Consider the following 16,406-nt stretch of genomic DNA (forward strand, 5'->3'; position numbering starts at 1 on the left):
GATGTTACCGAAAAATGCATCCTTCATGATGCGGATGCAGTCTATCCAACCAACTCCCCTCCAAAGGGCGGCACGGTGGCACAGTGGTTAGCACTGCTGCCTCACAGCGCCAGAGACCCGGGTTCAATTCCCGCCTCAGGTGACTCTCTGTGTGGAGTTTGCAAATTCTCCCCGTGTCTGTGTGGGTTTCCTCCGGGTGCTCCGGTTTCCTCCCACAATCCAAAGATGTGCAGGTCAGGTGAATTAGCCATGCTAAATTGCCCGTAGTGTTAGGTGAAGGGGTAAATGTAGGAGAATGGGTCTGGGTGGGTTACGCTTCGGCGGGTCAGTGTGGACTTGTTGGGCCGAAGGGCCTGTTTCCACATTGTAAGTAATCTAATCTAATCTATCTTGTCAACACTTGCCCGGTCACAGACACCATCAAACTTTATCCCTACCACTGAGGCAAACTGCAGTCTTGGTCAATCTTTGGAAGATGTTAAAGGATCTTGGGTGAATTGAAATTATAGATGATATGCTTGAGTGAATCAATTCATCTCTGTAGATATCAAGTTAAGTCATTGTCTGCCACAAAAATTGCACACACAGTTGGTCACTAGAACAACTGTTTCAGATGACTATCCACTTCCTAGGATCCATGAAATTTGAGATTTAAAATAAACCTGTTGGATTATAACCTGGTGTCATGTGACTTCTGTCTTCACATCTAGATATGGCTAGATTGTCTTCATTAGTACAATAACAATTTGCACATTTGTGTAACAAACTGGCTGCTCTGCTTCACAGTATTACTATCACAGACAGTGATGTTGAAGACCATACTCGTAGGAAATCTGGTCACTCGAGGAAGTGAGGGCAATCAGCGGCACACAGTGTATCACAGAAAGTAGGAGGCAGTACCTAAAATCGGAATGGTTGAGAGAACTTGATCCTGCACCACAGTTGCGTGCGATAAGCACACACTGTTTGACACCTATAATTGCATGTGCAGCAATGATGTGCCATTTTACCAGAGTGAGACCTACCACTATATCATTGAAATGAGCAAAGTGATCAGTCGCACCATCAGTAATATATTAAGGTACAACAAAGTTTGTTATTGTACTGAGTGTACACAGTTTCTATCAGTTCAACTATATCCCACACATGTACAATGTAAAATTCTGAACCTGCTGTTCTTGTGCTTTATCTGTGTGATGGAGCATAAATGCAAGTTCTTGCTGATTTTAATCTACTTCCTTTTTTTATTTTATTTTCCAACAGAAGATTTTAATCATTGGACAATTGACTATAATGGTGGCGACCAATGGAAAATAGAAGCCTTACCAGGTGCCAATGGAACTGCCTTTCCTGAAAATCATGTCAAAAATTATTTTGTGACATCGTATGGGTAAGACTTCCATTCCACAGTGACTATCGAGTACAACTCACTGTAAAAGCCACCTTAGCACCGTCACTCATTACCTTCCCTGTCATGTGGACATACAGTTTCAGCATTTAGTCCATTACTCATGTTGACTTTGGAAACCTGAGTCAAACATCTTTTTATCCCTCCACCGTTCTCAAGTCAGGATGAAATTTAACCATTGTCTGAGTAATGCTACAATAGCTGGTTTAGATGGTTTTTGCAATGTTTCCTAACTGGGGAAAAAGAAAATCCCTGCATCTTGTATAACATTACTCTTCCAGGCGTAGTCTTTGAACCTGTATCTATTGCGCCCTCTCTCCTGCCCTCTGTCTCTCAGTCCCCCCCCTTATGTACACTGTCTCACAGATGTACTCACTCGCACAAGTACTCCCATTTCATTAATTATCTCTTTCTCTCAAAATTCTCTCTCTCTCTCTTTCGCGCGCGCTCTCTCTTTCGCACGCTCTCTCTTGCTGTCTCTCTCTTGCGCATGCACGCACACGTACAAAGGCACTGTCGCTTGCTCTCACACTGTCTTGTATACAGTGGAAAATGATTGTGGTTGTATGTAGGTCAGTCATCTCCGCTCCACGAATTCATCAGGATAATGCCCTAGGCCTGAATGTTGGCTGCTTCCTCAATGACATTGTGTCATTCAAGACTGCTCAGATACTGAAGTAGTCCATGTCAAAATGCAATCTCCAGATTTGAGGTAACAAGTAATATTTGCGCTACACAAGGTCAGTCAAAGACCAGCTCCAACAAGAGAGAACCTAAGTATTGCTCCTTGACATTCACAGGAATTGCTGTCACTGGATCCCCAATTGTCAATGTCCTGCAGGTTGCCATTGACCAGAAACTGACTGGCCTAGCCCTGTAAATACTGTGACTGCAAGAACAGGTCGGAGGCAGTGAGTAACTCTCCTACTGACTTCCCAAAGTCTGTCCAGCAACAAGACACTAGTCAGGAGTGTGATGGAATACTCCCCATTTGCCTGACACCATCCAGGACAAAGCAGGCTACTTGATTGGCATCATATCCACAAGCATCCACTGCCGCCACCACCGATGCTCAGGGGCAGCAGTGTGTACCATTTACAAAATGAATTGCAGCAATTCACCAAGGCTTCTTAGAAAGGGGCGGCCTGGTGGCTCAGTGGTTAGTACTGCTGCCTCACAGCACCAGGGTCCCAGGTTCGATTCCAGCCTCGGCCGACTGTCTGTGTGGAGTTTGCACATTCTTCCTGTGTCTGCTTGGATTTTGTCTGGGTGCTCCAGTTTACTCCCACAATCCAAAGATGTGCAGGTCAGGTGAATTGTCTGTGCTAAATTGCCCATAGTATTAGGTACATTAGTCAGAGGGTAATGGGTTTGGGTGGGTTGCTCTTTGGAGGGTCGGTGTGGTTGCGCTGAAGGGCCTGTTTCCACACTGTAGAGAATCTAATCTAATTTAATCTAAACCCATGGTCATTACTGTCTGGAAGGACACAAGCAACACTTACGTTGGGAACCGAGTTCCCCTCCAAGTCACTCTCAATCCAGATTTGGAAATAAATTACTAATCCTTCCCTGTTGCTGGGTCAAAAGCCTGAACTCCCTTCTGAATGGCATTTTAAATGTACCTACACCCACTGGACTGCAGTTAATGAAGGCAGCTCACCACCGCTTCCTCAAGGCCAATGAATGGAATGGCAATTAGTGGTTCCCTATGCATTGATTCCCACATCCCTGATGAATGAATTACCAGAAAGCACATACTTCCATGCACACTTACTCATCTTGCTTACCACTCGCTCCGCCTCTCCTATCTTCTGTCCTGCTCTCTGTCTCATTTTCTCTCTGTCTGCCCTGCCCGGCCTCTGTCCCCCTCTGCTGTGCCTCGCCCAACCTCTGTCCCCCACTGCTGTGCCCAGCACTGCCACTGCCTCATCGCTTGTTTTTATCGCATTCCCTCTCTCACCATCTCTTTGTTGTCATCTCTTGCCCTGCCTCCTCTCTTGCCCTCACCCTCGCTATTGCTCTATCGCTGGCACTCTCTATCCCCAAAAGCACATACCCTCTCCACCTTCACACCTAAGGCTTGTTCTCTCTTGACTATTCATTCTCCACCCTGTCCCCTTTCCCACATTTCTCTACATTTCACTTCACTGCATTAGGCTACAATTTGGACCAGCATCTGTTTGGTATTGAATTAAAGAGAAAGTGCTCATCAGATTAAACAGTCTGTTGGTATTGTTTACAGCGGTGCTTGGTTGGTTTTGAGCTCCCTCATCCTGTTTAAAGGTATGGTTGGCCTAGCCATTGAGCTGAGGCAGTTGTGAGGAAATGAGTAGATTTTATGAAGAAAGGAAATGCAGATAATGTGTAACTGTAGCTTCTATTCAAGCCGCGCAATCCTGGATGATTATTGGCTCGTTCAGGATTATGCTTTGGCCCATCAAACCAAGATTCATTCGGGGTTTCTCCATCCAGCTCTTGTGCAGCGTCGCCTCACTGTGGCTGTAGCCCCCAATGATTGGATGGAAAATCCACCCTTTGACATTTTTCTACCAGATCAGCCCGAGCTGATTTGGAGCACACTCTCCTTCAAGTCAAAGGTTGTGCCTTCAAATCTTGTTTGAGGACCTTCAGTATCAGATTGAGCAGGGCAGAGCTGAGGGAGTGATTGTTAAATTCAATTTGTATCTGCCCCCTGAGACTGGTGTGAAATATCTGTGGCCCTAGTGTTAGTATGGCACAGTAGGAGGCCATTTAGTCCAAAGCCACTCAGTCCCACCCCCTTAGTCTATCTGCAAGTTTATTTTCCTTAAGCTTTGATCCTATTTCCTTTTGGATTTGTTAACTATCTCTGCTTCTGCCACCTCAAGTGCAGCAAGTCATTAGCAGACTATTAACTGCCTTTGCAAAATAAAGTTCATCTTCTCATACCCCCTTGTAGCTCTGGCACAGAACCTTAAATCTGTACCCACTAGTCCTGGATGGAAGCAAACGTTCTTTGGCTACCCTTCCTGTCATTGTCCTGTACACCTTTGTTAAACTTTTCTTTACTCTCCTTTGTGTCAAAGGGAACAACACCATCCTCTCCAAATGAATGGTTTTGCCAAATTCCCTCATCCCTGTAACCATTCTGGGATAAATCTGTTCTGCATCATAAAGATCTTCTCATCCTTAGTAAAATGTGGTGATCAGAACTGGGTGCAATACTCTAGTTATGACATAACCAGAGCTTTATAAAAGATCAACATAATTTATTTGCTCTTGTGCTCAACATCTCTATTTACAAAGCCAAAGATCCAATATACTTTATTCGTTAGGCTGTCAATTTATCCTACCAGCTTCAAAGATCCTTATCTCCCAGCACCGTTTTTAGTCTTATGCCCTAAGTCTATATCACCTTGTGCTATCACTTCTCTGCATTTAACTCCATTTGCTGCCTGTCACTCCAATCTACTGGATGTTATAAATCAGAAACAAAAACAGAAATTGTTGGAATAGCTCAGCAGGCCTGGGAGCATCTGTGGAGAAGAATCAGAATTTAGTCCTAAGGTTTACTGAGCCGGAAACGTTAACTCCGATTTCTGTCCGTGGATGCTGCCAGACCTGAGCATTTCCAGCAGTTTCTGTTTTTGTACCCAATCTGCAGGTCTATCTGTGACCTGTTGCAGTTGACTGGGATCATCTTTACTTGACACCTCAGTTTAGGATCATTGGAAAATGAGGAACTGTCGAAAATTCGTCAACCTCCAAGTTGTATCCTTCCCAAAAAAAAACCATGCTGTGGTCTAACATTTAGATGCTGGCATTTTCCAGGATTCAATGTCTTCCAGTCTGAAAAACAACCATTTACCACAACCCACTGTGTTGATGGAGAACTGCGGTGTTTTACCTGGCCTCATGACAAACATTTACTTCTCAAGTTGATCTGATCATTAGCACCTTGCCTATCATTTTACTGCATTACAGTGGTGACCACATTGACTAAAATCACTTCGAAATGCCCTAGCGTTGTGAAAGATACTATACAAATGGAAGTTATTTCTTTCCTGGTTCTAAAGAAAGTCTGTTTGTATCTCTCTCTGACAGCTTATGCCAGAAATCTCAGTTTATTGATCTAGTGGCAAATGGACTATGGGAAAATCTGCTGGATAAATATCAGCCTAAGATTGTAGTGAGTGATTGGTAAGTATTGAACCTTGCATCCCATAATACTTGATCAGACTGACATCAGACAAAAATTAGATGTCACATTTAAACAAAGAAACTAAAAGTGAGCTCGTGGCAGGGTGAAAATAATAAGCTTTCTTTCTGTTTCTGTATTAAGGGTCACATTTGGCATAATGTACAGACTTAAAAACTAAATTGAACAAGTTTACAGATCATTAACATTAATAGTGAAGGACAGACAGTGAGTCATACAGCATGGAAACAGACCCTTTGATCCAATTAATTCATGCCAAACATAATTCCAATTAAACTAGTCCTACCTGCCTGCACCTGGCCCATATCCCTCAATACATTTCCTATTCATGTACACAGCCACATGTCTTTTAAACTTTGTAATTGCACCCACATCCACCACTTTCCTGAGGAAATTCATTCCATACGGGAACCATCCTCTGTGTAAAAAAATAAAATAAAATTGCCCCCATGTCTTTTAAAAATCTCTCTCCTCTGTCTCCCCCCCCCCCCCCCCCCAATCTTGAAATCACTTGTCTTAAGGAAAAGTCAGCTACCTTTAACTCTGTAACCCTCATTATTTTATAAACTTCTATCATCAACATATAAATGTGCTGAATGATTTCTTAGTGGTGAATATTTTATGTAAACTTAGAGTGATTCTGGACACGACTATGCCTGACCTGCTTTGTCAGTGTATTCTCCTGAGCTAGTATTGGAATACCATCCTGCAGGTATGCAGCAAGGCGAGACTGTGGCTGTACGTATACATTGGAGGTGAAGCTACTCTCTAAAAATAAGACCGTTATCCAGACATACAAATCGAAGGCGATCGAAATCCCCCAGTGGAGTGATGCACAATGGAAGCAGGTACTCATTTTATGTTTCATTCCATTTTCTTTATCTAGCCTTCACTCATCGAATCATAGAGATGTCCAGCACGGAAACACACCCTTCGGTCCAACCCATCCATGCCGACCAGATATCCCAACCCAATCTAGTCCCACTGCTAGCACCCGGCCAATATCCCTCCAAACCCTTCCTATTCATATACCCATCCAAATGCCTTTTAAATGTTGCAATTGTACCAGCCTCCACCACATCCTCTAGTAGCTGATTTCATACATGTGCCACCCTCTGTGTGAAAAAGTTGCCCCTTAGGTCTCTCTTTCCTCTCTCACCCTAAACCTATGCCCTCTAGTTCTGGACTTCACAACCTCAGGGAAAAGACTTTGCCTATTTATCGTATCCATGCCCCTCATAATTTTGTAAGCCTCTATAAGGTCACCCTTCAGCCTCTGATGCTCCAGGAAAACAGCCTCAGCCTGTTCAGCCTCTCCCTATAGTTCAAATCCTTCAGCCCTGGCAACATCCTTGTAAAACTTTTCTGAGCCCTTTCAAGTTTCACAACATCTTTCCAATAGGAAGGAGACCAGAATTGCACGCAATATCCCAACAGTGGCCTAACCAATGTCCTGTACAGCTGCAACATGACCTCCCAACTCCTGTACTCAATACTCTGACCAATAAAGGAAAGCATACCAAACACCTTTTTCACTATCCTATCTACCTGCAACTCCACTTTCAAGGAGCTATGAACCTGCACTCCAAGGTCTCTTTCTTCAGCAACACTCCCTAGAAACTTACAATTAAGTGTATAAGTCCTGCTAAGACTTGCTTTCCAAAATGCAGCACCTCGTATTTATCTGAATTAAACTCCATCTGCCACTTCTCAGCCCATTGGCCCATCTGGTCCAGATCCTGTTGTAATCTGAGGGAACCCTCCTTCGCTGTCCACTACACCTCCAATTTTGGTGTCATCTGCAAACTTACTAACTGTACCTCTTATGCTCGCTTCCAAATCATTTATGTAAATGATAAAAAGTAGAGGACCCAGCACCGATCCTTGTGGCACTCCACTGGTCACAGGCCTCCAGTTTGAAAAACAACCCTCCACCACCACCCTCTGTCTTCTACCTTTGAGCCAGTTCTGTATCCAAATGGCTAGTTCTCCCTGTATTCCATGAGATCTAACCTTGCTAATCAGTGTCCCATGGGGAACCTTGTCGAACGCCTTACTGAAGTCCATATAGATCACATCTACTGCTCTGCCCTCATCAATCTTCTTTGTTACTTCTTCAAAAAACTCAATCAACTTTGTGAGACATGATTTCCCATGCATAAAGCCTTAATCAGTCGTTGCCTGTCCAAATACATGTCAATCCTGTCCCTCAGGATTCTCTCCAACAACTTGCCCACCACCGAGGTCAGGCTCACTGGTCTATAGTTCCCTGGCTTGTCCTTACCACCTTTCTGAAACCGTGGCATCACGTTAGCCAACCTCCAGTCTTCCGGCACCTCACCTGTGACTATGGGTGATACAGATATCTCAGCAAGAGGCCCAGCAATCACTTCTCTAGCTTCCCACAGAGTTCACGGGTACACCTGATCAGGTCCTGGGGATCACTCATCTTTACAGCTTCTATAACCAGTTGACCTTTTTTACTATGTAAATACAGGTATTGTTTCTGCACTGTTGTCAAACAGTGATGGTATCCAAAAACAGCTTCTGCCTTCCAGTCTCCTATTTCCCCTGTTCTTCCTCAACACCCTCTCTCCCTCTCTCACTCCATGTTCCCTCCTCCATGTTCCCTCCTCCATGTTCCCTCCTCCATGTTCCCTCCTCCATGTTCCCTCAGCGTTTTCCTTACTGAGAGTCTCTATTATCACTGTAGGCCAGCTAGTTGACTGTAAAAGGTGTTTCTGATTGGTTCCTTACATTCTCTATTGTCTCTATGTGCTTTCAGGAGACTGGTATCGAAACTTGTGTGACGATACTTTGCGTGCTATGAGTTTGAGGTATATTTTGCCTCCGGTTTTTTTTTATGAAGAGTGGTTGAGACAGAGGTACCAAACGTTTTGCTCCAGGCCAATAGACTAAACAGTTTGCGAGGCCTTTGATTTTTTTTTATTAAGTTGGAACAATAGCTTAGATTTCCTACAGTATGGAAACAGGCCCTTTGGCCCAAAAAGTAACCCACCCAGACCCATTCCCCTTCCTTATTTTTACCCCTGACTAATGCACCTAACACTGGGCAATTTAGCATGGCCAATTCACCTAACCTGCACATCAGTGGATTGTGGGAGGAAACCGGAGCATTGGATGAAACCCACACAGACACTCTGAGAGAATGTGCAAACTCCACATAGACAGTCGCCCGAGGCTGGTGTCGAACCCAGGTCCCTGAGTCTGTGAGGCAGCAGTGCTAACCACTGAGCCACCGTGCTGTTCCATGGAAGCAGCCTGAATGGGTGGAGTCAGGCTCCCACAGAACCAGGGTTTTAGTTTAGCTTTCAACAGTTGCTGGGGTCTTGAAGCTGGGTGTGGAAGTCGTTATTCCTCTGTCTGTTACAAGTAAAAGCTGGAGCTTTCTCTGCTGCGAGACAATCTATTTTACTGAATTTGCCTTTACAAAAGGTGTGTTTGTGGGATGCTACTATATTGGAGGCCAGTTGCTGTTTAGTAATTAAATAGTCTGTTATTCTGTTAACTTTTCCAATAGAGTAGAGATAGATCAGATCAGTTCTTCTGGGTAAAGAAGGGGATCATTCTTTCACATGCTGTTATAACTGACGATACTTCTTGCTTTACAGTTGACCCACGTTTTTGAGGATTATGGTCCTGGTGTTCGTTTTGTTTGGTTTTCACACCATGGGCAGGACACACAGTACTGGGCAGGATGGTATGGAGTACGAGTCACCAACAGCAGTGTTATCATAGAACCATGAATATGCTGCGACTGGACTCCAAAAGAAGAAGAAAACCAAATATTTTCTCAAAATGTGAAGGAGAAGTAAAATGCCACAGATGCTGGAAATCTGATAACTGTCTGGAAAGACCAGACAGAGTCGGAAGACATTCAGCAAATGTGGCATCTTCTGCAGAGAGAATAACAATTAACATTTCAGGACAGTTCTGATGCAAGATTTTAATGTCAATTGTGGTTCTCTCTCTCTCTATGCTGCTAGATATGGTGAATGTTTTTGAGCACTTGTAAATTTATCAAAGAGAATTATCAAAGGGTTTGGTTAATTCCAATTTATTTTTGCATCTTTGATATGAGAGTATCGTTGATTTCACTTTATTTTTTCATCGACTGCTGGGGAAAACTGTCTGGTTATTTTCTGCAGCATGTTGAAATAACATGCTGTGAGATGTCAAAAATGGCATTGACATGTTTGTTGCTAATATTTAAACTGTTGACCCCAGAGATTCAAGAACCTAGCTTCACTTGCACTGAAACAGGTATCTGGTTGAAAGAAGACATGAGAGAAAAATTGTCAATGGAAGTTGACCCTTTCCAGATTGAAGGGGAAGTGCCTCATGTTAATCTTATTCACGTTGTTGTCCCCATGTGTTGGTCTGTGAGTGATTTGCACTGGGTGGTCTTCCAGTTTGGACAGATAGTGGAATCTCTCTAGGACCCTGAGAGCTCTGTTCCTGTTTAAAGGAGCTGGCAGGTTGAATCACTCAAACCAGGATCCTTCATTGGACAAGGAAACCATTTCTCAGAGCACATGTGACGACTTTTAGAATTTTAAAAAAACTTTTCACTAACACTGGCTCCGTATTTTGAAGAAATAATCCTTTCCCGTTTATCGGCATTGAGGTAATTTAAAACCAGGTTGCTGTTGATCTGTGGGATTGACATTGATGTGTTTTAATGTTAATGATGAGGTCAGCACTGAACTGTCCCTTTGCACCCCTCCCCAGTGTCTCATTTTAATAAACATGCTAATGTGTCTTAAACTCTGGCTGGAGGAATCTACTCAAATATTGCAGTACAACAGAGGTCCAAATAATTCTTTCACTTCTCTATTAAATTAATGAGTGACCCAGTGTTTGTGTGGAATCCATTGTATTTTTGATTAAATAGTTTCTGATGGGCGTGTGTGTCATTTAACACTTATCAATCCCAGGCTTCCTTGAAGTAGGCCCCCCCTTGTCTGTTTGGCTCAATTTTGTTTATGATGCATACACCTTGTGAACAAAACAGTGAACTCGCCTCCGTTTCCACACACCATACCATTGAAATATCTCAGCTCACTGCTCTGCATGGGGCCATTTTGGAGGAAATAGCACATTGACTTCCTGTCTCTCCTCCCCCATCCTCCTCTGACCACAGGAAAAGGAAAACCTTTTCCAACCATGTTTTATTCATGCAGAAAGTTTCACTTCCTTCATTTTGTCACATACTTTTAGTGTTTGGTTTCTCAGTTCTATTTGTAATGAAAGGTGTTTTGGCTCAGTTTGCTGCTGTTTGAACACTTACGTCCACCATTTTATTGCCACCAATAGAAATGGAATGGTGGGCAGAGTGTATAAAAGTTGCTGCAATGCATAAGACAGAAATATCAGGTAGTGCAACTTCAACCTATGAACATAATATGCTTGAGATGAACCTGCTTTAGCTGAACTGCGTTTGTTCATGACACATTCCAGATTAACAAATAAAACATTGTTATTTTGTGAAAGATCTAGAAGTGATTGTTTTCATTGTGAAATACACATTTACCTTGTTCTGTGATTGATGGGCTGGAGCCAAAAATTTGCAAAGGTTCTGGTCAACTGAAATAGAAACAAATTCTGCTTGAAGCAGACACCAGGCTTGTTTCTATTTAAAGAAACAAACATCAACTGTTAAAGAGGTGACTGTGAACTTGTCTGTCTTATCATACACACTGGATTCCCACCATGCTGTCAACTGAGGAGACTGACCTGAATTAGTTTATTAGCTGTTCAAGGGCACTGAAATAAATTTGCAAAACTATCTTATTTTCATAATATGAGTAGCTTAAAATCTACATCTAAACTTCAATGACCAAGGTGAAAGAGAGCTTTTGCACTGATGAGGTCCCACTGTCTGTAAGGATGTGCTTTGGGCAACGCTGATAACCACCAAAATATCATTATAGCTTGACCAAGATAAACCAATGCTGCTCTCTCCTTCTGAATATGATGTAAATGGGAAATGTCTGTATTTTGTCTCTGTTTGAACCCTATTGATTTGTGTAATTGCCTTGTGTAAGCTGTTGTTGCAGAGACTATATGCAATAAAGTGTTTGTTAAATACTCAAAACTAGTTCGAGTTTTTGTGAGTAGGTTAATTAATAAAGTAACTAAATGAGGCGGGTTCACAAGAGTAACCGTGCCTTAAGGGGGATTATTAACCAAGTTAGTCATTCTGTTTCTCATTTAATCAGTTCTTTTCTTTCCCAGTGTTAAATTCTGTCCCTTGTCATTTCTGACTTCTTAGAATGTCACTGTTCTGATCTGTAAGTTGGATGCAGGAGAGAAATTTAGAATGCTTTAATGCTCATTCAAAGGAGTTTTGGTTTAGTGACTGAATGCAGTGAGATTATAAATGAGTTTGGGAATATTTCTCTGTATAGGAAGTCCTCACTTAAGGGTTGCTGGTTCTCAGAGGAGTTTCAGTGTTGAAATAGTAACTGGGTTCTGTGGAATTTTTCCTATCAAAAATCCCTATCATTATATTTTTAGATTAGATTCCCTTACAGTATGGAAGCAAGCCCTTTGGCCCAACAAGTCCACACTGACCCTCCGAAGAGTAACCCACCCAAACTCATTGCCCTACCCTATATTTACCCCTGACTAATGCACTTAACACTGTGGTCAATTTAGAATGGCCAATTGATGATTGTGGGAGGAAACCAGAGCACCTGCAGGAAACCCATGCAGACATAAGGAGAATGTGCAAACTTGACACAGACAGACTCCCCCAACCCCCCAACATGGTTCCCACATGCCGTGAGGCAGCAGTGCTAACCACTGAGCCAACAGTTTAAGTTTCAATATTTGATATTACTAACTTCCTCCATTGGTAAACAAAATCATTTTAAAAATGAAATAAGTTTAAAAGTATGAAAGAAAAATGTAACTTGCTATAAGTATCTCATTGCTGTTTCCCAACCTCCTTCCTGGCCTTCTTTCCGCTTCCTTCTGGGTATTACAGATTTTCCCACTCCTCAACCCTTGTTAAGTCAGGGCTCTCCCCACTCTCCAAGTTGTGAACTCTCTCTGTTGCTTGATCTCCCTGTCTCTGCTTTTCTTTCTTGGACTTGCGTTCCCATTCAAGAACCAGATCCAATCTGAACCTGGAGTGTTACCAGTGGTGGGAATCCTGATGGTGCAGAATTGCTGGGGCTTTTACAGTTACTTTTTAAAAATATGTTCCTGCTTGTAGCTTTCCTTTTCTGAGTACTCAGGAGGACTGGGGGAGAAAGGGCAGCAAGGAAGGATGTAGAAAAGATTTACAAGGATGTTACCTTAGTAATCATAGAGATGTGCAGCACTGAAACAGATCCATCAGTCCAACTCATCCATACCGACCAGATATCCCAACCCAATCTAATCCCACCTGCCAGCACCCAGCCGATATCCCTTCTTAGGGGGAGAGGCTGGATAGGCTGAGGCTATTTTCCCTGGAGCTTTGGAGGCTGAGGGGTGAACCGATGGAGGTTTATAAAATCATGAGGGACATGGATTGGGTGAACAGAGAAGGTCTTTTCTCCAGATAGGGGAGTTCAAAACTAGAGGGCATAGGTTTAAGGTGAGAGGGGAAAGATTTAAAAGGGACCTAGAGGCAACTGGTGAGTGTATGCAATGAGCTGCCAGAGAAAGTGGTGGAGGCTGGTACAATACAATATTTAAAAGGCACCTGGAAGGGCACATGAATAGGAAGGGTGTAGAGGGATATGCGCCAAATGTTGGCAAATGGGACTAGATTAATTTAAAATATCTGGTCCGTGTGGACAAATTGGACTGATGAGGACAGAGCTGTAGATGTGATCTATATGGACTTCAGTAAAGCGTTCGACAAGGTTCCCCATGGCAGACTGGTTAGCTAGGTTAGATCTCACGGAATACAGGGCAAACTAGTCGAACTGGCTGAAAGGTAGAAGACAGAGGGTGGTAGTGGAGGGTTGTTTTTCAGACTGGAGACCTGTGACCAGTGGAGTGCCACAAGGATTGATGCCGGGTCCACTACTTTTTGTCACTTGTATAAATGATTTGGATGTGAGCATAAGAGGTACAGTTAGTAAGTTTGCAGATGACACCAAAATTGGGGGTGTATTGGACAGTGAAGAAGGTTACCTCAGATTACAACAGGATCTTGACCAGATGGGCCAATGGGCTGAGAAGTGGCAGATGGAGTTTAATTCAGATAAATGCGAGGTGTTGCATTTTGGGAAAGCAAATCTTATCAGGACTTATACACTTAATGGTAAGGTCCTAGGGAGTGTTGCTGAACAAAGATACCTTGGGGTGCAGGTTCATAGCTCCTTGGAAGTGGAGTCATGACAGCCAGACTACTAAGACCCCTCAAAATCCTAGTAGCACACAAACCCACCAACACTCTCAAACAAAGACAAACAAACTTAAAAGACCCAGTACAACCCATGGAAAAAACCAACGTCATGGCACAGTGGTTAGCACTGCTGCCTCACAGCGCCAGAGACCCGGGTTCAATTCCCGACTCAGGCGACTGACTGTGTGGAGTTTGCACACTCTCCCCGTGTCTGCGTGGGTTTCCTCCGGGTGCTCCGGTTTCCTCCCACAGTCCAAAGGATGTGCGGGTCAGGTGAATTGGCCATGCTAAATTGCCCATAGTGTTAGGTTAAAGGGGTAAATGTAGGGGTATGGGTGGGTTTCGCTTCGGCGGGTCGGTGTGGACTTGTTGGGCCGAAGGGCCTGTTTCCACACTGTAAGTAATCTAATCTAATCTAATCTAATCTAATCTATAAAATTCCATGCAAGGACTGCCACAAACACTACGTAGGACAAACAGGAAGAAAGTTAGCCACCAGGATACACGAACACCAGCTAGCCACAAAAAGACATGACTCTCTCTCCCTCGTAGCCCTACACACGGATGAAAAAAAACACCATTTCGACTTGGACAACACATCTATCCTGGGACTGGCTAAGCGAAGACATGCCAGAGAATTCCTAGAGGCCTGGCACTCCAACCACAACGCCATAAACAAACATATAGATCTAGATGCCATCTATCAACCCCTCAGAAAACAAACAGGAAATGACATCACCACAAACCCAAGGAACCCCATCCAGGAGAAAGATATAAATAGAAAGCAGGAGACAACAACTTCGCTTCACTCGGAGGTCGCCACTGATGATGTTACCTAGCCAGGTAATGAAACGTCTGGATATCAAACCTACAGCTCAGCGAGCAAACCTTAACCTGAGCTACAAATCTTTACAAACCTTGCAAAAATATAAAAGAGACCTAAGGGGCAATCTTTTCACACAGAGGGTGGTATGTGTATGGAATGAGCTGCCAAAGGAAGTGATGGAGGCTGGTACAATTGCAATATTTAAGAGGCATTTGGATGAGTATATGAATAGGAAGGGTTTGGAGGGATAGGGGACGGGTGCTGGCAGGTGGGACTAGATTGGGTTGGGATATCTGGTCGGCATGGACGGGTTGGACCGAAGGGTCTGTTTCCATGCTGTACATCTTTATGACTCTATCATGGGTAGCAAAAGCTCCAGCACTTCTGAACCATCAGTGCCTGAACTTCCTCAACATCGGAGCTCCTGCTTCTGTTTGAGTCCTGGTCCTGAATGGGAATGCAGATCCAGGAGTGGGAAGCAGTGCTGGGTGATCTGGGGAGGAGGAGAAAGACACTGCAACTTGAGAATTTGAGAGTGGGAGTAAAGGGCCACACCTCAGAGTGGCACCAATTGGATCATACAGGAAATAACATTAAAGCAAATATCAGCATTCATCAGGATTACAGGCCCCATTTAATGCTGCAAGAATGAAAGGGTAAACGGGGCAACTTTCAACAAGACCTTTTGTCTCCTAAAAATAGTTTGTAGAAATATTCAATATCAGGAGATGTTGTAGCCCAATGGGATCTTGCCACCTGAACTTGAAGCTCAACCGAGACTCTGAGTTAGGAAGGTCCCATGGGAGAATTAAAAAGTTTAATGATGATGATGAAACTGTTGTCAATTATCAGAAAAACCCATTTGGTTCACTAATGTCCTTTAGGAAAAGAAATCTGCTGTTGTTACTTGGTCTGACCTACATGTGACTTCAGAATCATATGGTTGACATTGTAAATTAGGGATGTGTGAAGAGAAAAAAAATCCACCTATTTACTAGAACTTTGTCCAAACCACACACCGTTGAGTAGTGAATTGGGATCATTTTCAGTTTCAAGTCTCACCTGGAGAGACAGTATCTCTGGCAGTGCAGCATTCCTACCATGTTGCTCTAAAGTCTCAGCAAGGTTATGTGCAAAATCCTGGAGTAGGGCTTGTCTACACAGCCAATGAAATGCAACAGTGCAACCAATAGTTCATGGCTAGCATCAATTGTAATGTTACCCAAAAGAGTGATGGAATGGGTGAGGTGGGAAATGGAAATGGTGCTAAGTATCTCCTCTTCTGAGACTGGGTCTGAGGCACATCATTTGGCTAGAAGATGGAGAGGGGGGATTTACTGTATATTTAATGTTATGATAGTGGACCGGAAAATTATTGATGTGGATAATGGGTTGTGAAAATGGAAAGTTACTCCACACTCAGTACTAATTTAGCCAAACAAAACTGTACAAAACCCCATCTCAACATGAAAGCAGTTGGTCTTCCAAATGCTGTTCTCAGAGAAACTCTCATGCTATGTCGTCAAGACAGAGTCAATCATTAACAGTGCAAAAGAAAGCAGAGCCTGAGAAAGTTAAAAATTTACGAGTTCAGGATCCATCAGGG

The 16,406-nt window shown here is 43.3% G+C and overlaps 1 protein-coding gene across 1 annotated transcript; it reads left to right on the forward strand.

Annotated features, from left to right (window-relative positions):
* Window positions 1-1,196: 1,196 nt before the first annotated feature.
* LOC122540214 (F-box only protein 6-like) lies at window positions 1,197-11,724 on the forward strand. Its single transcript, XM_087980177.1, has 4 exons — window positions 1,197-1,390; window positions 5,492-5,587; window positions 6,319-6,454; window positions 9,239-11,724. Exons 1-4 carry the CDS (start codon window positions 1,197-1,199, stop codon window positions 9,371-9,373), a joined length of 561 nt encoding a protein of 186 aa, XP_087836303.1. The 3' UTR covers window positions 9,374-11,724.
* Window positions 11,725-16,406: the final 4,682 nt, after the last annotated feature.

The sequence above is a fragment of the Chiloscyllium plagiosum genome, unplaced genomic scaffold, assembly GCF_037043375.1.
Source record: "Chiloscyllium plagiosum isolate Xiang-an unplaced genomic scaffold, Cpla_swu_hap1 HiC_scaffold_37, whole genome shotgun sequence".
Lineage (NCBI taxonomy): Eukaryota > Metazoa > Chordata > Chondrichthyes > Orectolobiformes > Hemiscylliidae > Chiloscyllium > Chiloscyllium plagiosum.